The sequence below is a fragment of the Lichenostomus cassidix genome, chromosome 14 (genome assembly GCF_008360975.1).
Source record: "Lichenostomus cassidix isolate B80296 chromosome 14, HeHo_3.0, whole genome shotgun sequence".
Taxonomy (NCBI): Eukaryota; Metazoa; Chordata; class Aves; order Passeriformes; family Meliphagidae; genus Lichenostomus; species Lichenostomus cassidix.
The window spans coordinates 7,221,108-7,249,027 of NC_139495.1; the positions used below are offsets into that span (position 1 = coordinate 7,221,108).

The 27,920-nt window shown below is 36.8% G+C and overlaps 1 protein-coding gene across 3 annotated transcripts; it reads right to left on the minus strand.

Moving 5' to 3' along the window:
* Positions 1-695: 695 nt before the first annotated feature.
* VWA3A (von Willebrand factor A domain containing 3A) lies at positions 696-27,726 on the minus strand. Of its 3 annotated transcripts, XR_014855105.1 has the most exons (35): positions 27,423-27,725; positions 26,812-26,894; positions 26,471-26,588; positions 25,778-25,902; positions 25,630-25,698; positions 24,649-24,703; positions 23,794-23,892; positions 22,630-22,736; positions 22,230-22,355; positions 21,477-21,585; positions 21,015-21,080; positions 20,431-20,556; positions 19,386-19,524; positions 19,193-19,296; positions 18,885-18,965; positions 18,118-18,212; positions 17,089-17,208; positions 16,460-16,534; positions 15,956-16,100; positions 14,827-15,025; positions 14,314-14,384; positions 13,960-14,076; positions 12,424-12,523; positions 11,266-11,376; positions 10,802-10,899; positions 10,500-10,652; positions 9,888-9,996; positions 9,045-9,189; positions 8,418-8,562; positions 7,281-7,432; positions 6,884-7,010; positions 6,196-6,293; positions 5,759-5,822; positions 2,009-4,842; positions 696-901 (listed from the first exon to the last, which is right to left on the minus strand). XR_014855105.1 is itself a non-coding variant. In XM_085074694.1 (34 exons), the coding sequence occupies exons 2-34, from the start codon at positions 26,874-26,876 to the stop codon at positions 4,837-4,839; spliced, it is 3,519 nt and encodes a 1,172-aa protein (XP_084930820.1). In that variant the 5' UTR covers positions 26,877-26,894; positions 27,476-27,726; the 3' UTR covers positions 3,473-4,836. The 3 variants fall into 3 exon arrangements, 2 of the variants coding, with proteins under 2 accessions (XP_084930820.1, XP_084930822.1); XM_085074694.1 differs by lacking the exon at positions 696-901 and having other exon boundaries at positions 3,473-4,842; positions 27,476-27,726; XM_085074696.1 differs by lacking the exon at positions 696-901 and having other exon boundaries at positions 3,474-4,842; positions 25,630-25,706; positions 25,801-25,902; positions 27,423-27,726.
* Positions 27,727-27,920: the final 194 nt, after the last annotated feature.

Here is a 27,920-nt window from a genome sequence, read left to right on the forward strand (position 1 = left end):
ATCTAAGCCCTAAATTAGTAGAGTTTTCCAAGCTCACCATGTGTTTGAGCACCTCCTTTTGCACTTGTTCACGTCCAGCTGCCCTTTCACAGGTACTGACACAGTCTGTGAACTCAGACTGGTGAGACTCGTTTGGACAGGGTACCAGAGCACTGATCCCCACTGCAACCCCAGAGAAATCTGGGCAGAGATGTTGTAGGGTATAAGCACTTCTGACTAAGGCTACTTATCTCCTTGTGACTACAAAAACAACCACCCTCGTAACAAGGACTGAGTCTAAAGCAACAGAGAGCTGAGAGAAGGGAAGTGTCAACAGTAAGATATTCATCCTTTATGTGAGAGAAGACAGAAAATGTAAAAAAGCATTTAAATCAGGTCTTGCAAAAGAAGAAAAGAATAGAGCTCTCCTCTAATTATGTCTAGCTGTGCTTAGAATTTTTAGTCAAAAAGATAAGTAATGGAATCTGAATTTGGGAAAGGAAACTTCAGAATATTTATTTTTCTATAACCAAATGCTAAACATCGTACATAGCAAGTATTTCTAAGGCATGAAGTCATCCTTTAAAAAGTTTACCAACACAATATTTACGCAACAACAAATGCAATATAATACCCAACGTGTTATGATACAACATTCTTCACATTCCTTGCTAAGTTAGAGGAGTAAGACACAGAGGAGTAAGACACAGAGGCAAAGCAACTTACCCATGTCATGCTCTAAGTCCAGGCCAGAAGGGAAAGGAAGATGCAGATCCTTATTCCTTGCTGCAAAGCTAAGAGATCAGGTTCTTCTTAAATCCCTCCATTCTTCATTAACATACATAAATATTCTCACTCTATCCTTCCTTTTTCCTCTTTCTTTGTGTATTTGTGTTACAGTTCTGCATATTTCACTGTTTTCCTCGTGGAAGGAATAAAGCACACATAAATACAGCCTGGGAATGTGCCACATAAAATGCTTTTCAAATGACTTTGTTCTCATTTCCTTTGCATTCGTGGTTACTTTGCATGTTACACAGATTGATTTACAGGTCAAATGAAATGATAACTCTGAGCCTGCATTGCCAAGTCAGGATGGAATTACAGGAAGAAACAAAGCAACTTAGAGCAGCAATGAACATCCCTGTTTCAGCCCTTGGGTCTTGTTAAAGAAGAGGACAGTCTATGCAATATTTGAAGGCAAGGAATACAAAGGCATCAAATAAAAATACTGTGTGACATTGTACTGAATAAAGGCATTTAAACATTCTATACAATTAGCAGGGATCACAGCTTGGCTTGCTACACATAGGAATCACAGAGACAAAAGTGTTGAACAAACTATATAGATGCAAGTTTGTAAGAGATTATAACACCAATTCCAACAGGTTTATTATTTGCTAGTTTTGTCTCCAGAAAAGCCTTGGCACCTCATTAAGACTGGCCACGGTGACTGAGGCAGCCTGTATCACTGACGGGATATAAACTTGTGGCTTACAAGGTGTGCCTAAGCAAATTCTGGGTAGAATTTAAGATTCTAACTAATGAAGTCTCTCATGATAGGAGTCAGAGATTAGCAGTCTCCTTTTAAATTACTTCTACCAGTGCATTCAATACCTAAAACCTAAATTATCATTATTCTGATAGAGAAGGAAAAGGATATTTTCTGATGCTGGGAATTTTCTGGAATTGAATTTTCCCTTCTTCTTCCCTCTCCCTATTACTTATTTATTTATTTAAACTAATCAGCAAGTAAACATCTCATAAGCATCTGTTTGAGATGGTGTCACAGAAGACTGAAATTCAATGGAAGGAAATATACATTTGATACACATCTGATTGAGATGGATTAAAATGGTTCAATAAAAATTCCCATGACTTAGTTGCATTAACATGTTTGGGTGCTTAAATTCTTGGAAATTTGTAGTTAAAATTCTAGATACATGCTAATAGGAGCAACATGCTTATAAGGCACAGAAAAATTCTTACTGAACAGAATTCTAAAGGACACAACACACACTGCCATTACCTTCCTCTGAAGCAGCATGAACTGCTGGGGGTGACTCAAATCCAGGCATGTTTAGATGGAGGAGTTTGTTTCTATGCCAAGCTGTCCCTCACTTCTTCTGGACGCTGTCCCGTGAAACAGGAATGGCTGAACCATGTACAGAGGAGTTCCTGAACTGCCAGTCCTTGCTAAGGGTTTATGAACATCTGCAGCAGTTCAACACAGCTCAGCAGCTGGAAACTGGAAGTTATGGCAGCACATGAGCTGTTCCACACGGGAGCTCCCAACTCCTGCTGTGAAAGCAGCACTCTCCTGCAGGGGGTCACACACACACTTGGAGGTAGCAACTGCTTTAGCCATTTGTCTTTAATTCATTGCACAGAAATCAGCACACTCAGTGAGTCACAGCAATGACATGACTTACCAACAAGCTGGCAGAAAAATATGCACCTGGTCAATTATAAAACTCCTCTTTTATTATGTCTTGAATACAGTGAGTTGCATTCCAGCAAGCACAAGCCAGGAAAGCAAATGACATAGAGCTGACAGGTCTACACTGAAGTCACCAACCGAGTGCTACTCAGGTCATCCCCACTGAGACATCTCCTTAAAATGTCTTCCTGGCTGAGCAGCTCTGAGACTGACGGGAGCAGGTAGGGTGGGAGTTTCCAGGTAGGTAGTAAGGAGATAGAATCTGTATTTTAAAGGAAGGAGCTGCTCTGAGAAGGCAGCAGGGCTAACCAGTTTGCAAGACCACAAGGCTTCAGCTGCACAGGCTAAACACACAAAAGAAGTGAACTTGGATGGGGTGCAATGGTTCAATACTGTAATACCTGACTGTTTTACAGCTTCTGTGGTTACACAGATTCTAACATCAACTTTTGCTCCTTCATTTTAATTGCATTTTTCTTGAACAGGAGGCTTAGAAGCCCTTAGCTCACACACCAGCAAAGAGAAGGCTCCTGAGTTCCTAACACCCACTTTGAGTGTGAGATCATGCTCAAGAGAACCAGAGAAACATGCTGTGCTCTGCCCACAGGAACAAACGCCCTGTCCAAGCCAAAACAAACAGCTCAGTGATGACTATTAATGTAGGCTGCCCCAAATTTAGGGTTCCACAGATCCACTGACAATCAGCCAAGGGAGACACTGTGTAAATGGAATTGTTTTCATAGAGTAAAACCTCTGAACACCAAATATTGTACAGGGGGGAAAAGGCTCTAAATGAGAGCTTTGACAATTGCAATCTAACATAAACAACTGAAATACTCTGATGCTTATCCACATTTGCAAAATCCAGCATGTTCATTATGATCTTACTTCACAAAGAGCCTCTAATACCATTTAACATACCTGCATAAGTGTATTCCTTTTAGGTTCTTTTCAAGTACTTTATAGGAACAGAAGAATCTATGCTACAGTACTGTGATTTCTTAAATCCTCCAAGGAGTAAGTAAGACACCCTTTTTGGCAACACAGAAAGCTCATCCTTTTTACCTGGATTTACTCTTTTAACATTTCTGTTAGCAAAAATCCTCATTTTATCAGTGATCATCATCTAGTATTTCTATACCCCAAACAGAAATGTAACCAATCCTATTAATTTACAATTAACATTTTTGTATCAAATCATCTCAGCAGTTACACACATACACTAATAAAATCACAGAAAGTGATGCATAGCACAAAGCACTAGTTAAACTGCAGTATTCCAGTATAGGCTGCTACTAACATGGAAGGCAGGAGTCACCTGGTTCAGAGCATACAACACTAAAAAGACATATTCATGATAGAAATAATTTTTAATCCTTTATAGAGACAAAAGAGATAAAGGGACACAAAAGACACAATCTCCCATATCACAGTATATCCAGTCATCCCCATAAGCTGGCACTCAGGAGATGCAAAGGGCTATTGAATAAATTTTGAAGTCTGAATCCATTTTTATTACATATATTAAACACCTGAGATGAATTTCTAAGCCTCTAAAAGACATCAGTGAACATCTACAAAATACTAGTGAGCTGTCATTACAGAAATCAGTGAAAAACAAGTATATTTCATAAATCAACTGATACTGGCAAACATATTTTTGATCTTTCTAGACAGGAAATACATAAGACCAGAACTGCTCAGAAGATTGGCAGTGTCTGGTTATACAAACATAACCAGGCTACATCAGCAACAGGTATTGCTTTCTTGCACGTCTGATCATTTCTGAATCATCAACTCTAAATCTTTCTTTACCGCCAACATAAAAAGCAAACAGTTGAAATAATTATTAGCAAAACTTCTCCATGCAAAAACATGAATTACAAGCTTTGTTTTCTGCACTAAGGTAATTTCTTGGACTTTCTATGCAGAACTGGCATAAAGAATTCTCTTCCTAACATCATAGCCATCTGTCCCATCTGTTAGGGATAATAAGCACCAGCAAAGAAGTTTCAAAGCAACTGACAAAAAAGACAATTTAGACATACCAGAAACTAATTGAAGAAATTATTAATATGATGCAGTAGAAGAGAAACAAAAGTTGTGACCCTGTATAACTGCTGATATTAGGAATACATACACGTTTAAAATTTGTGTTACCTATATTGAAAAATGTCCTCTATTTATGTTTAAACTTCATAGAGTTCAGGGCTTGATTTACTTGGAATCCTGCAAAATCTGCAAGTGGAATCAGTGCAGCACTTATCATCTGCAACTTCTTGTCTCGCCAGGAGTTGTGACAACAAAGAATAAATCTTTTTTTCTGCTTGAAGCTGGAAGCTCTGAGCACACTTTGAAAAGAAGCAGCTTAGTAGTATGATTCCAAACCTCTTCAGCATCTTTTCTTCATCTAAAATTTAATCCTACAAGTGAAGCACATGAATACTTTCTAAAATACAACTCAAAATACATAAACTGCATAGGCTCACTATCACCACACTGACACAAACTCTTACACACCAAGTTCCACTCTCCATGAACCAGGCATTCTTAACCAGGAGGTCAGACTGGATTTTTTCTTTCTTCTTTCTGAATGACTGGACAATGTTTTTAAACCAAAATACAAACTACAGCTATAGAGACAGGGATTTAAAAACACCAGTCTTGCTGTATATCTGCGTTACCCAATTCTTTGATTAGTATCTTGGCAGGCCAATGTTCTCCAATGCAACTCTGCAGTTGCCTCTGTGCCCACTGTTTTTCCTCAAACAGCCCTGTGACAAATGCTTCTGTCTTGTTTAACCCTGAGAAAGCACTTCCACACAGCAATTTCTCTTTTCCTGTGGTTTTTCCTTTGCCAATTTAAAAGCAGCAGGGTGTCTCTATGAGAGGTTTAGTTTGCCCAGCTGCCTCTCCCATCACTTTGTAATGATATTCCCATGTTTGCTGAAACTGTCTTTACTATTAGAAGGATTTTTTTTTCAGTCAGTCTTATTCATTTAACAGCTAACTAATGCAGCAATTGTTATTACAGCATTACATCTGGATCTAGCCCTCTAATGTGATTAACTGCTTGCTAGGCCATTAATAACCACAAATACACATCTGCCTTTGCTCTTTTCACCCCAAACACAGTTCTCATTGAACTTTTCTTCGCTTATATTGGGTTTTACTGTGGACTATCTCAGCTAAGAACTAAAATCACCACAAATGCTTTCAACTTTGGAAAAAGTCACTGCTAGAAATGAATACATTTAATAAAATATTACCTTTCTACTGAAATACATGAATTATACATAACTACACATAAACTATGATGTAAATGTGGTGACTATTTACCTGAGCACTTTTTTGAAAGTCAGGATTGTCCTTTTGGCTTGTGTTCCATTTTTCAAGCAATAATCTGTTTGAAAGAAAAACAAACCTCAAAGAATTACAGCAGTTTTTTCACAGAGGCATAGAGTACCTTGGAGTCTTTGTTTAGCCCTGTCCTATTCATTGAGGAGGTATAATAAATTTTAAAGCTCTTTGCAAGTACTTTTGCTTGCTATTCCTATTGAATTGGTGCTTTCTGGTTCTGGATTGGTAGTTAAGAAGGGAAACCATGAAGAAACATAAGGATTAATACAATTTAATTGTCCTTCACTCCTATTCTAAAAAGATCTAAATAGATCTATTCTACAGATCTATTTTTTATGTAACAGACATTGGGAGTCAGATATTCTTGTCTTCATTCCACGAAATAATAAGTACAAATATTCTTAATAAATACTCACCTCCAAGATTTTGCCTGCTTTAAGAAATTTCTAGCTTTTGCTACTTCTTGAGTAAGTTTCCTTAAATCATCTCCTTCAAAGTAAGGGAAAACTGGATCCTGAAAACATAGTTAAAATATTTTGCTTTAACTTGCACCTGTTCACCTGTTTATTATTTTCTGTTTCACCAACTTAACTGATCCTAAGCTCTAAACTTCCCTACTCCTACCTACTTGCAGAGAAAGTCTCAGTCTTACAAGAGGAGAGCAGAGCAAGCCTAGATTGAATTTGGTTCTGTTCACTAACATTTTTCTGCTGTGGCAATCCCTGAGGTCTCATGCTGGAGAACTAATGTGCTAAGCATTGTATAAGGATTTTACAATTAAATGAAACACAAGATGGCAAGGATAAGAAAACAAAGTAAAAGCTAACGTCAGATTAAAAACCACATCCAGACCCACAATATATCATTTACTTCTCTTTCAAAATCTATATTGCACTGTGTATGCCTTTCTTGGGTTTAGGTACCTCACCAAGGCAGTTAGCAGAAAGGCAAAGACAAAAAATTAAAATTTCTCCTTTTGGTTTCAATGTGAAATATCTTAGAATTTTTGTATTATTTTTTCTCCTTATTTTTTTAAAATGAAATTTCTCTACTGATGAAGACCTAAGTTGCAATGAAACAAAACAAACAATTTATTTAACATACATCTTCATCATCCAGCCCCTCTGTCAATAATCTGTATGCTGCTAATTGTCCATCCTCATCTCCAGAACTGCAGTGGAAACGCCCTCCTGTTTGGGAAGCAAGCTTCTTCAGGAATTCAACAGCAGCTCTGTTAGCAACAAAGTAGAAACCTACTTGTGAAAATTATTTCTCTGAAAGCAAAAGCAAAAGAATTTCTAAAAACTCCTCAAAATATATTACATCAAATCAAACAGATTGGAGGACATGATTATAAATTTCTGTATGAAATATAGGCCTTGTGGCAATTACCTGTGTCAGAACAACCTTCCCCATTACCATCTTGGTAACGCAGACTTTTGACAATAAACAAAGTAGTAATTTTAAGAGTTTTTTGTTGCTCTTGCAAAGTATCATATACCTGTCTTCACAGCTGAAACAAATGGTGTGGATTTTTATATCTTGTTTCTTTCTTAATCTTTCAATTTCTTTCAAAATCAGACTGCAACTGGTGTCTGGTTTTCCATCAGTCAATAGATACAGTGCCTCTACACCTTGGAAACTGACAGCCTTCTGAAAAGCAGAAAATAAGCTTAAATAATTAGTACTTTATATAAAAAGTTATAATTAGGAACAAAACCACTATTCTAATGATTTAAGATAGTTTTGCCTTTTCATTTTCACTAATTAGGAAGAAGATCAAGGATATAAATTTGAAAATTTGAGTAGATAATTTGTAGCATAAGACAATACATTTATAAGAGAGCATTGCCAAAAACTGACTCACTGAAATAAGAAAATTAACTGGTTCTGGAGAACTACTGACAAAAGAATTTTACATCATATTTTATGAGAGTTAAAGATGTTCAATGTCTGAAAATCAGGCTCTCTAGGACTTGAATTAATATTATGAAAATTTGCTACAGTAATTGACTCAGTGGACCTCTTTGTACTACACACATGCCTTGCAGCTCTACTGGACTTGATTCATGATGAATGCTGAAACATTTATATGGAGATTGTGCAAGGATGTCTGGAAGAAGAATCATTCATTAAAGGCAACATTTCTTTTTTGATTCCATTTTTCAATCTCATGAAATTGCAAGTTCAGTTTTAAGTTATTATTATTAGTTGATTTCTACATTGAGAATTTTTATAGGAAAAATGTTTCTTCACCTGTTACTGAAGTTCAAGAATTGTACTCAAAAGCCACAAGACTCTGACAAATGCTGCTTATTTAAAATCCTGTTTGGGTCAGAGCAACATTATCATAGCCACAATTGTACATGAACATCATTTTGAGCAACTATTTTCCCTCTTCAGTATTCTTTGAACACAAATATTAACAAAACCATTGATATCTGACTTTTTTTATAACTTGATTGAATATAATTTGAGTATCTATGAGCCCTGGGGTCAGAAACAATGACTTGATTTCTGCACTGTTCAGTGACTTGCATATATTTGACATAATAATTTTCCTAGGATTGTTCCAGTCAGGTGGAAGTGTTTTACCACCACAAGACACGATGTGTTCTCCAAGCTGTGGCACACCAACCTGCAAAGCTGTAAGGATGCAGGAGTTCCCATGAGCATGGCATGTGGAAACCCACTGCACAGCATCATGGCAGGTTTCATCAGTTGCCTCTACAAGACACTTTTTCCAACTTTCTGTATTTTCTGCAAATCTCAGCAGGTTAAACCTGAGGACAAAGATGACCCACACAGTTAACCCTAACCAATACAATGAGTCACACTGAATAAGCCAGTTTTGAAATAAGTAAATAAATATTTTTTTAAAAAACTCAAACACAAACCAAAAGGAAAAAAAAAAAAAAAAAAATCAAGCCCTCCCCCCATCCAAGAGCCTAGTGCTGGATTAAGATCTTCAGCCTTGGAAGAGTTAAAAAGCATATCTTACTTTTCATGAACAGAAAATCTATGGGAATGCTGAACCTAAAAGGGTAAACAACATTAGCCTATAGCAGAGGCTCAGGTCTTAGAGAGTTTAGAACTACAATGTGGTAAAAGCAACAGAAAAAGCAGTTCTTGTCATATGCACATTATACTTTAACATGCAATAATTACTTGAATTGTGTTTCAGTCTGTATTACTGTAATTATTAAGCAATCTGATTACATAATAATGAGTGCAGATTTCAGTCTTTATCAGTAATTCACCATACCTGACTTCATTTTTTCTCAGCTGTTCCCAGATAAGGGAGGTAAGTTCTTTTGTGATATGTGGCAAATATGGGTCCATGGAACCAGATGTATCAATCAAAACACAGACATTTGCTTCTAAAATGGTACCAAACAATCTTCGACTTCCTGGGGCAGAACATTAAAACTAATTAAGAGTTATTACACAGACTTGTTTTATTGAGCATAATATAAAAAAATCAGTCTTTAGGGGTAATTTGGGGCACATTTCTACATAATTAAGGCTAATCTTTGTGGCAATTACGTAGTTAAAAGGTTAACAATAAAAAAGTCTTCTGCCCTTTTAAACATAGCCCTATCAAGCATTAATTACTACATAATTGTAGCAACTCACATTAAATAATTTGTAGCCCCTTTACAATCCAGCAAAAAATTAAATTGTTTCCCAACGAAGATCTTAATGAGCAACAGAGAGACCAAAATACTTTTCACCAGCAGTGATGCTCAAGCAGGGCACATTCTTAGCACAACCAGCAAAAACTAATTTTGCTTGAATATATTACTCTATATATGCTGTTGATAGAAAGCTTCTGCTCTGTATTCATGAAGATAAAAAGAGCAAAAACTTACCCCACAGCCCTACTTATCTGACAGCAAGCTAGATGTTTATCAGCTACACAGATGCTGAATTCTCTTGTATTCACAAAAATAAGTTTTAAAATTTCAATGCAATGCAAGACAGAGAACCTTTATTCATATTCAAGGTTCAGATTTATGTTCAGATCTATTCTACTAGAAATAGTAGACAAGAAGATTTTGTGTATATTTAAGTTGTGCTTTACAGAATCACAGCTACACAGCAATACCTGAGAGAAGCCACTGCAGTCTCTGGATATAGCGCTGCAACACCTTCTCCAGTTGTTCTGTGTAGAATTCCAGTTCTTTAGGGTGAAACTGAAGATGTTTCACAACACCCTGGAAAAATTCAGTTTGTACAAGAACATCTTACTTCAGGAAATCTGAGCTCAGCTGCTTTATGTGTGATGCTGGCATTAAAAATCAGAGAGATTTTTGTCTTTATATCAATGAAATAGGGTAAGAAAAATTCTGTGACTCTGTTGCTTGCACTTAACTGTGTATGTTTCTCTCCAGTAATTACACAAACTGAAACAATCAAGATCCAACATTTTCCCAGTTTCAACATGATTTTGAAAAGTTTTATTTAAATTAAAAAATTTTTTTCATGCTGTATGAGCAGAAGAGATGCCTTACATGCTAAAGAGCATGCAGTTTGGACTTCAAACATACTAAGTGGTTTCTTGTGGTGAATAAAAGATCTTCCCCAGCTTTCTACTGAAAATCTGATTTAGAAATCAGAGTAGAGAGAATATCACACTAGAAAGCCAAAACATCAACATTCACTAAACAAATACAAAGCTTTTCAATAATATAGGTACCCGACATCTGCAAAAACCTACATTGATTTCTGCACTAGGGAAGATAGAACAGTATTTTGCTGATACTTTCTTATGCAGACACTCCACAGTCTTCTTCTGGTGGGTACAGCCTGGACCAAACATCAGTCTTGGCAATTCCAGTTTAAGCTTTTTAATACTGTACTTGGTCAGCCACTTGTAAGACAAACAAATAGAGCAATTGATTGCTGGCAAATATTAGAACAGTTAAAGTAGTAAAGCATTGCACAGAATTACAATTAACGTTTACATTAATTCCGATGGAGAGTTCCAAAGTGGCAATTAATTAATAAGGAGAAAAATACCTCTTTGCTTGAACAGATTTCCTCTTCTTCTGGCAATGTGACAGAGGAAACAGACTTTCTTATGCACATTGCCTTTGGGTTCCTCTGATATACTGTACCTATTTAAGAAATGAACAAAGTCCCTAAAAAAATCACTTGTGCTTCAAATTTATTACTTCCAAAAAATTCCAAGCCCAATCTTCTGTAATCACCTAAATCATAATCACAGCATTTTTCCTTGGAGCACCTTTGACCAAAAGATCCCAAGGGACTTTACAAAAGAAAAACCCAATAAAAAACCCAGGTAAAAAGAGCCACCCACCTGCACCCAAACTAAAAATCCTTACCACTGTTTGATACTTGGAAAGTCTCTTCCACTCACTGTTTGAAGCACACTGGTTATCATTGACTTATCATCCTGCAGTTTTATAATAAAAGTGCTGATAAGAAAAGGGCTTCACCCATCCTATCCTGGTAACACATACCCACACTTCTTCCTTCATCAGTGTAAAATGCAGACACAGAAAGCTCTAGTTGCTTCCTTGGTTTGTGCTTGCCTTTATTCTTAGTCTGAGGCCATTCTTTTAATGTTTGTGCTACAAGTAAATAATAGATAAAAAACCCCCATTAACTTAGTTCAGCTGGATAAAAGTCTTACATGAGAAGAACTCAACCCTGTTCTTTTCATATATTCCTATTATCACAATTACAAATGCTTCATTTTCTTCGATACTGGTTAAGAAAAATCATACTACAGCACTACTTAAAAGGCTTTCTTAGAACCAAAACTTTTATAAATATATAAATTACCATCAGGAAGAATGTCACAGGAGTTAGTTTGAAAAATCAGGGGTTTGAACAAGCATAATATTTGCTGGAGAAACCAATTAACTTTGTATAGAGCACCTCAGATGCAAATATGAATCCAGATTTGTAAACACTACTACATATCAACATCAGTAGATTTGTAGACTCAAATTAAATTAAAAAAAAAATTGCAGATGTTTGCAAAGATAAAAAGAAAACACATGGGAAAAATCACAAAAAAAAAAAAAGGAAGAGAAATGAATGGGTCTTTGAGGGACCAACAGTAACTGGAATCAATTTAAGAGCTTTTCATGAACCAGCAGCAATTGGAAGAGTCAGCACTTCAGATAACCTGACATTGGTGTTGTACTCTTCCTTCATTACTACATCATAAATAAATCAAGTGGAACAGCACATTGATTAAAATGGGATCTAACAGAATTAGTGACAATGTATGTATTGAACTAATGACACAATAAATCTCTGAATTGCTGAGCCTTATAGCTTCAGGTATGGAACAAACTGGGGTTCTACTTTCCATCACACACATTTGACATTTCCTGATAAAGGTCAGGTACTCAATCCTAGGACCTGGAAATCATTGTACAGCTGTGCAGAGTTCCTTCCTTGCACAATGCAGAAGCAAACAAGATAAATTATAGCTAAAACTCATCCCAAAGGAATTCCATACCAACTGCCATGTTTCCTGTAAATGTCATTAAAGATTACAATTCCATCTGTTTCTAGAATCTTAATTTAAATCTCTAATTTAAGTACGGTCTTTTAAGCAAAACCCAAAAGAAACTGAAGACAAGAAGCCCCTAATCCACACAGACCTGGTGGAATTTCTGCTTTGGCACTAGGAGGACGCCATGCCAGTACTCTTACAGGAGTAGTTCTCTCTGCACCATGGCTGTCTTTTACATCCTTAAGCACCTTCAATAACAAAAAAATAAATGTAAAAAGTGTTTCAGCTGGCTCACAACTGCATTATTTAAACCTGAAACTATCCTTCATTATTCCCTAATTCTGGCTTTGCTCTGGCTTTGACAAACCTGCAGACTACCATGACAATGCATTCATTTGCAGTTTCTTGCTGGGTTAAATAATTTTAATTGCTCTGTTTTAATGATCTTGCCAATATCATCTGCTGCCATAAAGAACATTGACTGAAGACTAACATCCAGAGGGAAAGGAGTTTGGACCATTTTTGCTACTTGAAGGAGCAGTCTAGTATGGTAATGGCCTTGCTTTATAGAATATAGCATTTAGTATCTTCCTCAGCATTTCACTGACTACTGGAAATCTAGTGCTGACACCACTAATTTCTCCTTTAGGTTTGGCTCATCCCTCTAGGGCTGAGCAGACTGCTAAACAACAGGAGCACTTGTTTAACCCTACTGTAGGATAACACTTTTGATGTGAAATTGAGCCTTCAAGTAACTGACATCTAGCTTAACGTACAGCTGTACTATAAATATCACCAAATATCTACAGACAACCCTGTACCAGTCTTCTACAAGCTTAATCCCCACAAAACTATGTTACATTGTCATCCCTGAGTAATTAGTTTTTCCTCTCTTTGTGAGGAGGTGTTGAGAATATGTCACTTTTGATAAAACAGCCTGGAAGACCTACAAAGCCTTTGCAACATTCCCACACCTACATTCCCATTTCCTACATTCCCACACCTACAATGCCATTCCCACTTCAAAGATGAGACCTGAAAATTCCAGTAAGCACTGGCTCTTTATGCATATGACAGATTTGCACACCTACTGAAAACAGACATATGCACATTCAAAATTAACAAAGAAAGCACTAGCAAAATCCCAAGGGATTCAGTAGTGTAGCTCCATGGAAATAAGCACAGCAGGCAGCAAACAAGTCCTGAATCCTGTTCTTGTTTTATGCTGGCTCTCTGTGAGGCCAAAGACATACTACTGAGCTGCAGCTGTCTCATCTGCAAATGAGCAGAACACCACAAAATGCAGTACCTTCTAGAAGGACTTGCAAAAAGGATGTAGTTTGGTAAAGCACATTTCTGCTTTGTCTTTGTTTCCATTAAACATTATATTTTTAAAGTCAGAGGAAAGATTATTTACACATCTTTTGATACTGCAGTGTGGTTCCATTACAATTAATTACTTAGCAGGAATTAGTAAGATGTACTTTTTGGTACAGCTAGCATTTTGAATGCAAACATAAATTCAGTGTTTAAATTCCTTCAAATTTTCAGCTGAGCACTTCTCTCACCAAGAGTAGCATCCAAGAGCTGAGTGGGATCTCTAATTAACGCATAGCATATTAAAAATGAGACCATTTCAAACCTTTCTAGCCAGATTCCCAGCTGTGAGTTTAGGAGATGGCACCTTTTGTGGCTTTTTTTTCTCCTTTTTCATAAGCACATTTGAGTTTCCTTCTGGTGTAAGGAGTTTCACAGACTGATTCACTGACCGTTGCTTTAAGGACTCCACAAGGAATGCACACTGAAATGGAAATTCACATTGTTTAGAAATTAATATACATGAAATTTAAGTAAATGACATTTCAAAGACAGGTATTTTGTATTTATTACTTTAATAATAAATGAAATTCATAACTGATAATGCTTAACACCTCCAACTGACTAGAAACCCCTTTGTGCTGTGCTTGTCAGCTGAACAAACACTGTTGAATTTTTTAGGAAAAAACACGTAATTTAAAAAGTTACATGTCATTCATACCTTTTGGGAGTAGTTCTTAGCTTTTTCCATTTCAGATATAATACTGGTAATATCATCACTTTCAAAAATACCTGATAATCAAATAGATATTAATTAGTGTGGGTTTTTTAAAGTGTACAAAATAAGTACTTTAAAAAAATGTACAATTTGTAGAACATGCTAAATACCAATGCAAATAATTAAAAAGCCTTTGTTTCCTGCAAGCCTTACCATCTAGACCTACCATATTAGTGACTGTATTTTAAATGAGCATATTAAAAAAGGATAACAGAAAACGGTGAATTCAAATAGAAAAAAAAACCCCAAACAAATTTCTCCATTAAGGCTGCATTATAATATTCTGCAATGTGATTGAAAGTCCCAATAACACTATGACCTGTGTTTATATCTCAGCAATAGTACAGCATTAGCATATCCTAGAAAAAGTAAAATACTTGTTTCGGGAGTAAAACCACATTAATAAATATTATTTCATTAATGAAAAAGAATATGCTGACTTTCCTCTTCTCATACCTGCTTCTCCAAACCAATGAAACCTCCCATTGGCTGCCTGAACAATTTCTTTAAAAGCATTGGCAGTTTCCCTTGGGCTGGCAAAGCGAGCTGGAATAATCCCACTAGAGTCAATGCCCTTCATTGCACTGAACAGACAGACATGAAGCTGTAAATCAAAACCTCTGCAAACCTCAGCCACATAAGCACTGATCGTGTGCTGTAAGACAAAAAAAAAGAAACATCAGTAGTGAGCCTCCACCTCTGACAAGCTTCCATCTACTCCACTGATTTCTGAACTGATGTGCAAATCTTCCCAGTTGAGCAATTCAGAACAGGAACACCCTCTGAGTAGCCCAATGCCTTCTCAATCCACGCAGATACACAACAATTGTCACTATTGCTGGTAACAGTGGCAACAGCTCTACTGCAGGCAAGAGGTGAGGTGGGGTAGATTTGGGAATCAAAGACAGAGATGATGGACATCAAGTTAGCCATGTACTGAAGCAAAGCAGGGATGAAAGTGTCCATTTGGCTTTAGGTCCACATCCCTCACTTTCTTGTCAACCATATGGGCATTAATGATTTCTCAGGCTTGCCCAGAATTTCCAGAGGTTTGGTAACAAAAGCAGGAGACACCTTACTGCACACATGCAGAAACTCAAGGCTGTGCACATGGCTTACCAGCCACATAACACATGCACTACAAACATGTATCCAAGCAAGTGATCACTGTGATAAAAATAGGAGCTGTCTCTACATAGTATGCTATGGAGCTCCACTGGAAAATTGTGTCTTTCTTCCCGTGAGTTTCAAGGAAATGATAAAATACAAAAAGATCAGTGTGTTCAAACACAGAAATCTGCAGGGAAATGATGTCCAGAACTGTAGTGGGAAAGGAATCCTAAAAGCACATATTGGATTTTCTGTAATTCACACATAATTAGTAATTACTACCTCCAACACATGATTAGCAATTGCAGAAATGGAAGTTTGGGATCCTGACAGTTGTGTTGCCTTAGGTGAGTAAGGGAGGAATATTCTGCCAATGAACTGTGATAACCAGTCATAAGGGGAAAAAAAGAGAAAAATAAAGTTCAGATTAGTTTTGACAGGAACTTAGAGAAGAGTTGCCTATGATGACACTTACTGTTTCCTGATCAGGTATTCCAGTAGTCAGCAGGTAAAGTCCCTGTGATTTGTGTTTATCTTTGTCTTTGAAGTCAACTTCCACAGCTCTCCTGAGCGCACTCATGAAATTTCTACTGCCCTTGCACTGCAAGCTCAACACCCACCTAAAACAAGATGTTTACAGAATGAAGAAACAAAAGTTCTGGTTTCTGTTTAAAGCAATAAAGAGAACTATCTATCTTAAATAACACTGCACTGGAGCCTTAAAATTTTTGCAGATGACAGAGGGCAAAACCAGATTATATAATAGTCCATATGAAGTATAAAGTCACCGAGGCTTATTAACTTTTACAACGGTGTGTTTTCACAGCAAACCACCATGAACAATCAGTGTAACATAGCAGCCTATTTTTGTAACATGACAAACTTATAATTTTTTTAAATAGTTTGCAATTCTTCTCAGTTCTATCTGTTTCAAGGTACTTGTGAAATTCACATACATGGGAAAATTATTTGATCCTACCTCCAAGCCTTTTTTAAGTTTTCTGGTTGGGAAGGAAGCAATTCCTGCTGCCAAGGCACAATGTCACTCCCAAATCTTCCATGGAAAGATAACAGCAATTAATTTTCAGATTATGGTTTAGAGTTAGGCTCCTACTTTTACCTGCCAGACACCTGCCTGGCAGCTGCCTAGCAGTTGTGCCACGTGTTTCTGCCTACCAGTGCTGAGTACAGAATTTCAGCACTATAATATATTAAACAGTATTGGAGTTATTGCAAAATTTAAAGTTTGCTCTCAGTTATGGTACTTGAGACATCAAAATCCTCTGCCAGTAAGTTTCTGACAGGTGAATTAATACTGTTATGAACAATACAGCAGGATGAGTACTTGTTACAGTTATGATGCAATCAGTTCCAGTGAGCCTCACCCAAAACAGTGATTTTTAATTACTAATCTGGTCTCCATACATGTGATCCATGCACTCACCCAATAAGGACAAATCAGTGCTAGTCTTGCAATTACTTCACTAAAAGCCATTAAATACAATTAAAAATCTAAAATATGTCCATTAATAACTACAATCTCTCAGCATACTTCTTTCATTGCAATGCATTACAATTACTTTAAAATACTCTTAAACAGTTACTTACGCTATAATATTGAAGTAATCCTTATTTGACATTTGTTCCTCAAGTAAAAGTCTCAAAGAATGTTGGATATGAGAGAGGTACATAGAGTTTGTTACTGATGTATCAACAAGTATAACCACCCTATATAAAAAAATATGTTATTCATGAAAAAAAAAGTCTTATTTAATTATATATTCTTATCTTCAGTGCACTCTAACTTGTTAGGGACAGTATCTTCTATGTATGAAAATGTATAAATACCAAACCTATATTTAAAAAAATTCTGCAAAACATCAGGTGGGTTTAAAAAAAATAGTAACAGTAATGGAAGCTTCTACCTTTCTTAAACTATGGAATTATCAGGGTACTGGCAATATGTAATGCCATAATGGCTGCTGAACCCCAAACAGGTCCTCTTCCTTCTCTGTACCTGAGTATATAAAACCTGCCTGGAGTGGATGGATGTTTGCAAGCAAGGAGAGTTGTTGATACTTCACTGTCCTTCCCCAGCCACCATTCCAGGAATAAATGCAGTATTACTCCAAAGACAAATGGTTAAGCTTTCTCTCAGCAAGTCAGTGCCAGAGTGGTTGCTCAGGTATGGACTGACTGATGTTATCTAGCATGTTAATTGTTTCGAGAAAAGTTAGTGATGAGCTTCTCAAAATGGTCAGTTTTAAGTCTTGGTTGTAGAGACAATGCAGGATGGTTACACTTAAAGGACAGGGGATATCTCAGGATCAGCAGTTTTGAAAAGACCCACAGATGTAGTGGACAGTCAGTGGGATGTGAGTTCCCAGCACAATACAGTGGCCAGATGAGCTAATTGAATCCTTAATTAATGAGCAAGGAAATCTCCAGTAACAGGGGCCTCAGCTACCTTCCTTTTGTCTGAAACTTCATATTCACGGTTTGTAAACACAACAAAGAGCAAATGTGCAATGGAGGTTGAGTAAAGCTTCAGAGAAAATGTAAATAAACATCACCCTCAAACACATTAAGGCTTCAAAACCTCACAAAAATAAATAAATAAAAAATCTATTACAATACCTTCTCTCACAAACACTTCCCCATATTCTTCTGCTAGCAACAGATAGCCAGTCAATTCGTCTCTCATAGATTCTTACCATTTTACCAAGGAGTTTCTAGGGATAAATACAGAAAATTTATGTTAAAAAGTTCAAGTAGTTTATTGCCAATGCGGAATATAGAAATAACATGACAGCATAGTAATGAAAAAAAACCAAAACTTTTGCTCATTTAGACAGCAACATTTCATTCTTAGTATAGATAAGAGAACACAGTCCATGAAAAAAACACACAGTGATAAAAAAGCAACAAAGAATCTAAATGTCTATACTCTCCACTTCACTTTTTCTCTTGCTAGCACATCCCAAAATGGTAGTCAGGCATATCAAGAAAAGAAAAAAAAAAGAGCTTTAAAAATACAGTTTTTGCAAGCTTACCCTTTCTTCAATAGCATTTTTAGGCAATGTTCGTAACAAAACCCATCATTTAAAATAAACACAATATTCTCAAACACATCACTCTTTAACACAATATCAATTTGACATTAAGGCAATTTCTTCAAACTCTATACAAACTATACTTCTCCTACTCTCTGATGATCTGCATTCTGATCAAGGAGGAAATGCTCAAGAATCAGTACTGCCTGTAAGAATTCCAGTGGCTGCAGACTTACATGGACAGCTGTCTGCATGGGAATCCCTGCAGTACTTAGCTAACAAGACAATTAATGAGGAATAATTAGATGGGAGTCTAGTCCTGACAAGGCCACATCATGATAGACAACTCACCTGATAGTTGTACAATACTGGCAGGTCAACATGGATATTTTTCACAGTTCCATCATACCACTCAAACTGCATCATCACTTTCTAGAAGAATAAATGGTGTTTACAGAAGCCAATAGAAGTTAAACTAACATGGAATTTCTTCCTGAGTCATTCTTAAGAATGACATAAGTATTTGATTTGGTTCTTTGACTCAAATTTCAGCCTGTAGAATTTCAGCTAACTTATAAAATACTGATTTTAATTAGAAATATGTAGCAATAGAAAGAAAAACAAATCACTAACCCAGGAAAAAGTTCCTAATCACTTACCTCATGTAGACTTGATGATACTCTTTTTTTAAGAATTGGTACAAAATCTTCCACAGGAGAGAAAGCATTAGGAGCCAAAACTTGATAAAGGTCTAACTTTTTAGCTACAGGAAGAAACAATTACATTAAATAAAACACATACTCTGTCTTTAATACATGTTTCATACCTGTTAAGCTTTTCTTTCTGTGCTACCTTTCAGTCCATATGTCTTTAACCAGTCTGTTGAGGTTTTGGCCAGGATGCCTGGTGTTTGAATAACTAATGGTCCTTTGTGCCTTGGAGGCTTTGGAAAGAAGCTGGAAGGTGCTGTATTTGCAAATGCTGTGGAAACCTAAAATGGATTTTAAGAAAAGCTCTTGCAAGTTTTAGCAACATTTATTTTTACCCTTAATCCAAAATATCCATCGTGGAATACTGGTGAACATAATTAAAACTAAATTGCTGGGATTTCAATACGCAAAACACTTTGAAACTAGCTATCATTGGTCCTCCTAAAAATGGGCTTTTATTTGGGATATACAATCTTCTAAGTCATTTCAGAGTGACTTCTGCTCCATTTGTAGTCTACACAGTCCTTAGTAACTATGAGGTTGGAGGAGAGCAAACAAAAATATGTATGTGCAACATAGGAAGGATGAGGGGGAAAATAATTAGAAATTTTATTCACAAGTGAATAGTTTGCCTCCTGTCTGGAATGTCTCAAGCCAGATGACTAGATACACAAGGATACCAATGTGAGTTTTCAGGTCCCCTTTCAGATCAGACTTGTCCACCTCACACAAGTACCTACAGTAATTGTGACAGAGAACAGACTGTTTTGCTAACAAAAAGATTCCTTACAGACTTGTATAACAGTGCTACCAAGACAAGCCCTGGTAAGTTTGCAATAGATTTAAATGTCCATCTAAATCACATAGGGGTAAGCATCATTTCAACAATTTAAAGGACTGTTGGAACTTCATTTATATGATTATACATACAGTTAGGCTGGGGATCCCCTCAGGTTCCCATTATGATCACAGGACAATGCTCTTTTCATGCATTTTGGAGAATGTTTAGTAAAATGTCTTCTTTACTGATTTTGTCCTTAATTTTCTCTTACAATGGATGTTCAATACAGAATATTCAAAGTCCACTTATCAAAATACCTCAATCACACAATTTTTTTTCATATTTTGAACACTTAAAATTTCTAACCCTGATTATTCAAAGTACATCTGAAAATGAAGATACATACAGTGGCTGTTTTACTACTAAGCAAGCCACCAACTCTTCTTTGAGAAGCCTGTTTGATGCTCTTGAGTAGGTCCTTAGCCTTCTGGCATTCCTGAAGCAGCAGACGAAAATCACTGCTATCAAAATTCTGCAAATATAAAAACAAATGGGGAAAAATAGGTTTGCTACTATTCAAACACCAACAGAAACCAGCTTTCTTACATTACTGAGCAAACATCAATACAAGACTGCCTGGCAGAGCAGAACTGAGTGAAAATGTATCTAATGCACTGCATAAAAATTAGTAACCACTTATAAACAAGACAGTAATTTATTACTTTGAATCACTCTACAGTAAGCCACTGCTTTCATCAGCTATAAGTCAGCAAACAATACCTGCAAAATTTATTGCACTTTTAGGAAACGTTTTCAGCTGCAGAAAGAATTAACCACAGGTTTATTGACCACATCCTCAGCATTTCTATGACAGAATTTCAGCACCAAGTCCTACTATCAACTTCTACTCAGGTGATAATTATTTCACCTTCTCACAGTGAAAAATCATCAAAAAGAGAGAAAAATGCTTTGCCTCTACCTGGCACCTACCTCTCCCTTGGAAGAGTAGCAATGATAACTGCCTCTTACAGCTTCTGCAAGGCTCTTTAGAACTGCCTACATACAAAAATAGGAAGAGAAACAGTTACTTTGATTTGGTAGTCTCTTTTAATAATGTGGGTTGTTGGTACTCAGTCCTCAGTAGAGACAGAAAAGGCATCTTTGAGGCACATGTAGTGAGAAAGTCAAAATAATTATGTTTCCATCGTTTGCTTACCAGTCTTATTTTAATATGGCTGAAAAACTAACTCAGCAAAGAGAGTTACAAGATGATGCTCCAAACATTTTTTTCCATGTGTGCAAATATACTCTGAAGAGAATATAACACTAATTCAAGAACTCAAATGACTAGGTTAGCTTCCCCCCAAGTTTATGAGACAAGGCATTACAGATGAATAGGGAAAAAAAAAGACAGGGCATTTAAGGAAGTTAAGTATTAACACAATTACTTACAAGAGAAGCAAAGTTGCTGCAATCATATGTAACAGTGTGAAACTGCAGTTTTCTCCCCAGTATACACTGCTGAACATAATCACATAATATTTCGAAAGACTGATCAGGGCTGATAAAAAAAGTAAAGAAATAAAAAAGACCATGCTGAAGAAGACATGGAAGACAACATGGGAAAGAAATAATAAATTAATAAACTAGGAGTAATGTAACACTCCTAGAATCCTTATTGTAGTCTTTTTCTTGTAATATCAACTCCAATATTGCAGTTTTCAAATTATGACAGTAGAAATAGAGAATTTAAGTCCATCATTTACATAATCTCATCTGGTTTCATTTATTTAATCAGACATTTTAAGTTCTCCATCAGCACCACTAAGATCACAGAGAGAAGACAATCTTTGAATGCTTAGTGATATTTTACAGCAAAATCTATCTTATCCTCCAATCTTCCCAGAGCTGTGGATTCTTTCACTGACATCCTTAATGATGCTTAATTGATGTAAAATTAGAGTTAGCAGGCTCTCAATAAATTACTGTGATAAGTGATCTGCTAAGGAAAAACACAACTTCATACCAGAAAAGAAAAGATTTATAAATATTAAAAAAGGGCAGAAATAAAGGAATTCAAAACTATGAACTAAAAATACATAAAACTTAGATCTTACATTTCCTACTTATTTTGGTATCAAGTTCAGTTTCTTGTACCAGTTGTGTATCCAAGTTAAAGCTGGTTGTTAAGACAGATGAACTTACCAGCTTCCTATGATAAGAACCAAGGAATTCAGTTCTTTCATTGTAAGGACATGCCTTAAGGCTTTCAGCAAATTGCAGCCTTGACCAGGCTTCAGCTCTTGTGTCCACTGTCTTGCTTCGTGTAGCCTAGGAGGGAAAAAAAGAAAAAAAGAATATGTGCAGGTGCTAAATAACACAGATCACAAAGATTACTACAAACCACAGGAGCAGCTAAGGTATTTTATACATGAACAACTATCTTGAAAACCACTGACTGTGTGCCAAATTCATTGCTTTTCTCCCCTCTTAAAATCACTGCAAGCACAAGATGAAAAACACTATTACCTACATGAGAGTGTTGAAATTTAATGGAGACCTTATTTGAAACACCTTTACTTTTCAGAGAAATTAACTTACTTACACATGAACATTGATGGTTTTTGGACTCTCCCACAGTGGTGAAATTTCTGTACTGAATGAGAGGCAGTACAATTGCTTCTTATAACAAAGCTGTTCATCTATTAAGCACTAATAAATAAAAAATTATTAATGTATTACTATCCATGCTGCTTCTAGTACAGTTATTATATAAAAGACTAAAAATAGTCATTTTCTAAAAATAGTTACAGCAATATTTTCAGCTACCACTAAGAAAAACTTCCAAGAAAAACCTCAGAGATTAAAATATTTGGTAAGGATAGAGACAAAACCTGCAAACTTATGGTATTCCAAATAATTTGCTAATGGGGCAGGAGGCAGGAATATTTGTTGTATTGATATCAGTTCTTCCTCTTCAGCTGATGACCACATGAAAAAGCAGTGATCTAGAATGTACACATTCACCCACCAAGCAATTTCCATAAAATGGTTAGCACATAATCATGGATAGGGCTAAACAATAGTTCAGATATTCAGGCTAAGCAAACCAGACTATGTGGAAACTGAGTTTTCTTGAAGGAGGTTTATTTGAAACACACAAATGAAAACCACAAATAATATAAATTAATGATAAATAATTCTTGAATGTGGGAAATTGAATTGTACCAAGTGCCAAATTTAGATAGTAAACCAGCTACATTATATCTGCCTTCCTTACTACAAAAGTTTTCTAAAAACAAAAATCACAATATAGGACAAGTTTCTTCTGAGAACACAGAAAATTATTAACTCACCAAGGTTCTGACAAAAAAAATGTGAAGTGGGCCTTACTGTGACAAAACGTAAAGTTAAAGGAAATTATATTTACTATAAATGGCTCTATGTACAATTTGGCTCTACCTCTTACAGGTGCTTTTGTTAGGCAAGTGTATTCCACATAGAACGCTGATAGAATTCAGAAACTTTAACAATAACACTTCCCTTAATAGTATTTTGAAGTATATCCTGGATTTTTTTTGATCCGAACATTAACAAATACTACACTTCCAAAGACATTCGGAGCATACCCTTCTACAACAGAAAATTTCTTTTCTACCATATATTAGGATTTTAAGCAGATTTTTTTCTATTTGGTTCCTGGCTTCTAGTTCCACAAAAACTTGATTAGTATGTTAAAATTGGCAAAATTTGATTTATTATTACGTACCAAAAGGTTCTTCTGAAAATCCAATAGTCTAGGTCCATAACTCAAATGAGACACATCAACCAAAAGTCCCACTTTAGTTTCTTTTATAACACCAAACACCTTAAAGGAAAAAAAGTAATTGTAAATATTAGCATATCTACAGTTTAATAATTTTACTGTGTATCCTGTACAACACAATTTTTAAACCAAGTATTAGGTATTTATTTTAATTTGAAATTTTTTTAGCATAAAGATGACACAGTGACAAAGACACAAAGAAAGAGAAAAAAGAGAGTCCTACTTGTTTCCAGTTAATCCTCAGCAGTGAACCATATTACCTCCTTCCCAACACAATTTATTCATTATTTGAGAGGATAGATAAAAAATAACTTTGTCTATAGCATCTCCTTCAGGCTAAATCAAGGAACTTTGTGGAAAGCAAATTTTGGAATGCTGTTCCTTTCTCTATTCTCTTTGAGGGGGTTACATCCTGAGCAATAGCACTGCCAGGCACAGAAAATGATGAACTAAATAGGCAAGAGAGGGCATAATGAACTACAAGATAGGTCCACTCCAGGCAGAGTTAAAGCTGAGCATTGTCTGCTCCCACTTAAATTGTAATGAGAGGACCTGATGACTAAGACTGCTAAGGGAAAGAAAAAGACTAAATCTAGAAAGCAGAAAACTGCGTATCAATGAAAGATCCAGAGAAACAATCCACTGTCAACATCACTGCATATGATGTGGAATTTGTAGTAAAGAATGAAAATACAAAGGCTTTCAGGAAGCCACTTTTCACTAGCACTCAAAAGTTAATTTATTCTTTAATCCCACATAAAGTTCCATTCTAAAAATATACTGCAAAGTTCAAGTTACCTTTCTGCTGTCCTGCAACAGCCACTGAATTCGATGCTGATAGAGTTCAATCACTCTGACAAAAGGCAGAGCACACATTTAGCTAGAGCATTCTCTCACACTGGGCTTCAATGTAACAACCATCCGCCTTCATCACATCCTTTTTCTCACAGATGCAAAATCTGTGAGAAACAGGTATTTCAAAATATGTTAAATATGCCCTTATACAACTGGTGGTTGCAGGGCTAACCATTTAAACACTTCTTCCCCTAAAGCAGCACAACTTCCAACAGGTTAATATCAAAATAGTTATAACCTGAGGTAAAACAAAGTGCTTCTTGTCCTCTAAAATTGTTTTACTTTAACCAAGTTATTTTTAATTCCATGCACATAGTGTTTAGAAGCTGGCAAACAGAAAGTTTAAACCACCATTTTACAGGGGAAAATCCTTTTCACTTCCTCAAAACAGAAAAGCTGCTTCTGTTTTATAAAAGGTTGACACAGTGAGGTATGCTGAAATGGTAGCACTCCTACCAATTGTGAGGAGCAGAAAATGTTATGATTATTCTACAGCTTATTGAACCCATAAATTAAATTATTTAAGTTACCTTGATTTCATACATTTAAAATTCACTTTAAAAACTTTTAACTTCCACATCATGACTAGGTCCATGACTTGAAACTAATCCAAGTTACATGAAGAATAACCCACAACTACACAGTGTTACACATGAAAACCTGACCATTCACTGACAGCCTTTTTAAAATGAGCAAACTGCTTCACATCAACACCTGGCTGATAAGCATATTCCTAATAAAACCCTGAATCTCAGCTGTAGTGACATATAATTATCCCTTACTCTAAATCTCAGCAGAAAGGATTTAATGTTGAGAAACTCTGAGGAGCCCAGAGATAACAACTTAAGATTTAAGGCACTACCTGCAGTAATGGAGATACAAAATCAGTTATACATCAAAACTGTAAACAAGATGGATACTTACTCAGAAAGTCTGGACTCAAAATCAGTAACAGTTTCCTCTGTAAACTCCATCTCTTCGTTTCCTGAATTCCTAGAGAACTATGCATGGTTAACATCAGAGATGTGCACAAATTAAGACTGACTAGAGAAAAGACAGTTGTAGTACTTACAAAATAATATTGCCTTCATTTACCAGATACTCTAATGTTAATTGCAAGGATTCCAAACTGGAGTTTCTTATCAATTTTTCTGTCGTTTGCACCTTTTGAGACTGTGTTTTCTTCATTTGTCCTTTCTATAGATAAATAAAAAAAATTACATGCAATATGAGAAATTGAATGTACTGTTCTAATGTGACAAAAATCTAAGTCCTAAAGACAGTTGCTGCAAGGCAGTGCATGACCAAGAACATAGTTTTATGTACTGGAATATTCTTTTCAATGTGGGATGCAAAGGAGAAGTTTGCAGAATACCCCCAGATTGTCAGCTAAAGCAAGGGGAAAGAGATGTTAGTTTAGAGCAAACAGGAATGAAGACAAGAAATAAAAGTTCAATATAAGAATTAAAACTCAGAGTTTGAAGTGATATATATTGGCTTCTGCCATTCTGAAGAAAAATGCAGCATCAACAGCTGATTTCATTTATTGTTTTGCCTGATTTGTTCACAAACTAATTCATGTCTGTAGAGAAACTACATGTAGTTTCATGAGATCAGTGATTATGTCTATCAAACTATATGGAGATGTAAATGTATAAAAGGAAGCATATTAGTTGTCTATCAGCTTATTTATTTCCCACTCTGAATTTACAGTGGGTGTGCATCACTGCACTAGTTGCTCCATTTTGTAGGAAAACTCGCCTACCAGCACATCTTGTGTCTTGCTTCTGTGTGTTCCCAGCAATCCATTTTCTGGTCCTAGATGAGGCACAGCAAAATCTTGCCATGATGGATGATCACCCTGTAGACAGAATTTTGTCGCCCTACAAGACAATTTTATGACAGTAATTCGCTACCCATAATATTCCTGTAGTGTCACAAAGTAATTTCAAGTTTTTTCTGTAGGAACTGCCATATACTTTGATAGTTAAGCATTAATTTAATACATTATGTTTTAAAGAGACATAGTATATACTTTATATGAATTATAAGTTTTTTGCTATTTACGTATGAAGTCCCAACTAGATTTTGTAACAGTTTTCTCACCCAGTTTTTTCCAAATATTGATCATTGTCCAACAACCATGCCATTTTCCTGATGCGTGTATCCATTATAGTAATAAACTTAGCCTTGTTAAAAATAAAAGTAAAACGACAGTATTAGAAAAAAAAAGTTAAAATCCTCAGGAATAAACACTATTAAAAATGTATTAATATTATCAGCAATTTAAATGATAATTTATATTGTATGTGGGACAACAGCAAAGTGAAAAATAAAGAAAAGTTACAATTATCCATTTATAGAAAACACATTTAGGAACTATTCTGCAGGAGCTGCTTGTTAAGGGATTTTATGCAATTAATTATATGTGTGCACAGCTCGTGGGAGACCGGCTACAGAGCTCAACCAGAAAAAGAGATTAAGCACAGCAAACCCCAGAGTGGCGGCGGGAGCTGAGCCAGCCGGGCTGGCAGTGGGTGGCCGAGCTGCCCGGGGGTTTAGGCGCGGTACGAGTCAAGCAAAAACCATAAAATCTCGGTTTTCCCTTGGCCGGGCTCCAGCGCCTCATGCCGCCCCGGGCCACAGCGGGTGCCAGAGCAGCCCCTCCCGTCCCGAGACCCTCCTCACCTCACAGGGAGAAAAAAACAAACCCTCACCTGGGTTCCCCTGACCCCGCGCTGTCCCGTGCCCGAGGCTCACCTCACCTCACCTGGAAGAGACCCCTCGGCTCCTCCCGACTCCGAGCCGCCCAGCCCCGTCCGCTGAGACTCACCTCACCTCGCCGGAGGAAAGGCTCCCCCGTGCCCCGTCTTCCCTCCCTGGGCACCGCGCCAGCGACAGACCCCCAGACCCTCTCAGCACCACCGGCCGCTGCCCCGACCCTTCCCTCTGCGGGACCCCGGGAGCGGAGAGGCCCAGCCCGGCCCCCGCACGGTGTTGCGGCGTTGCCGGTGGAGACGGGGCCGGCCTCGGTGCGCTGCTGCCCGCCTGAGGGCGCCGGTGGGCGGGAGGCGAGCGGCCTCTGAGGGGACACCTGAGAGGAGACACCTGAGGGGAGGGGACACCTGAGAGGAGACACCTGAGGGGGACATTTGAGGGGAGACAGACACCTGAGGGGAGCCACCTGAGGGGAGATGCCTGAGGGGAAACGTTTG

Excerpts from the sequence above, each read along its gene's own strand:
- VWA3A (XM_085074694.1), bottom strand. The coding sequence starts at position 26,876 with ATGGATACACGCATCAGGAAAATGGCATGGTTGTTGGACAATGATCAA. Across the intron at positions 21,586-22,229 it reads GTTCTTATCATAGGAAGCTG|CCCTGATCAGTCTTTCGAAA; the intron begins GTAAGTTCATCT and ends TTTTTTTATCAG. Across the intron at positions 16,101-16,459 it reads AACTTAAAAAAGGCTTGGAG|GTGGGTGTTGAGCTTGCAGT; the intron begins GTAGGATCAAAT and ends ATCTTGTTTTAG.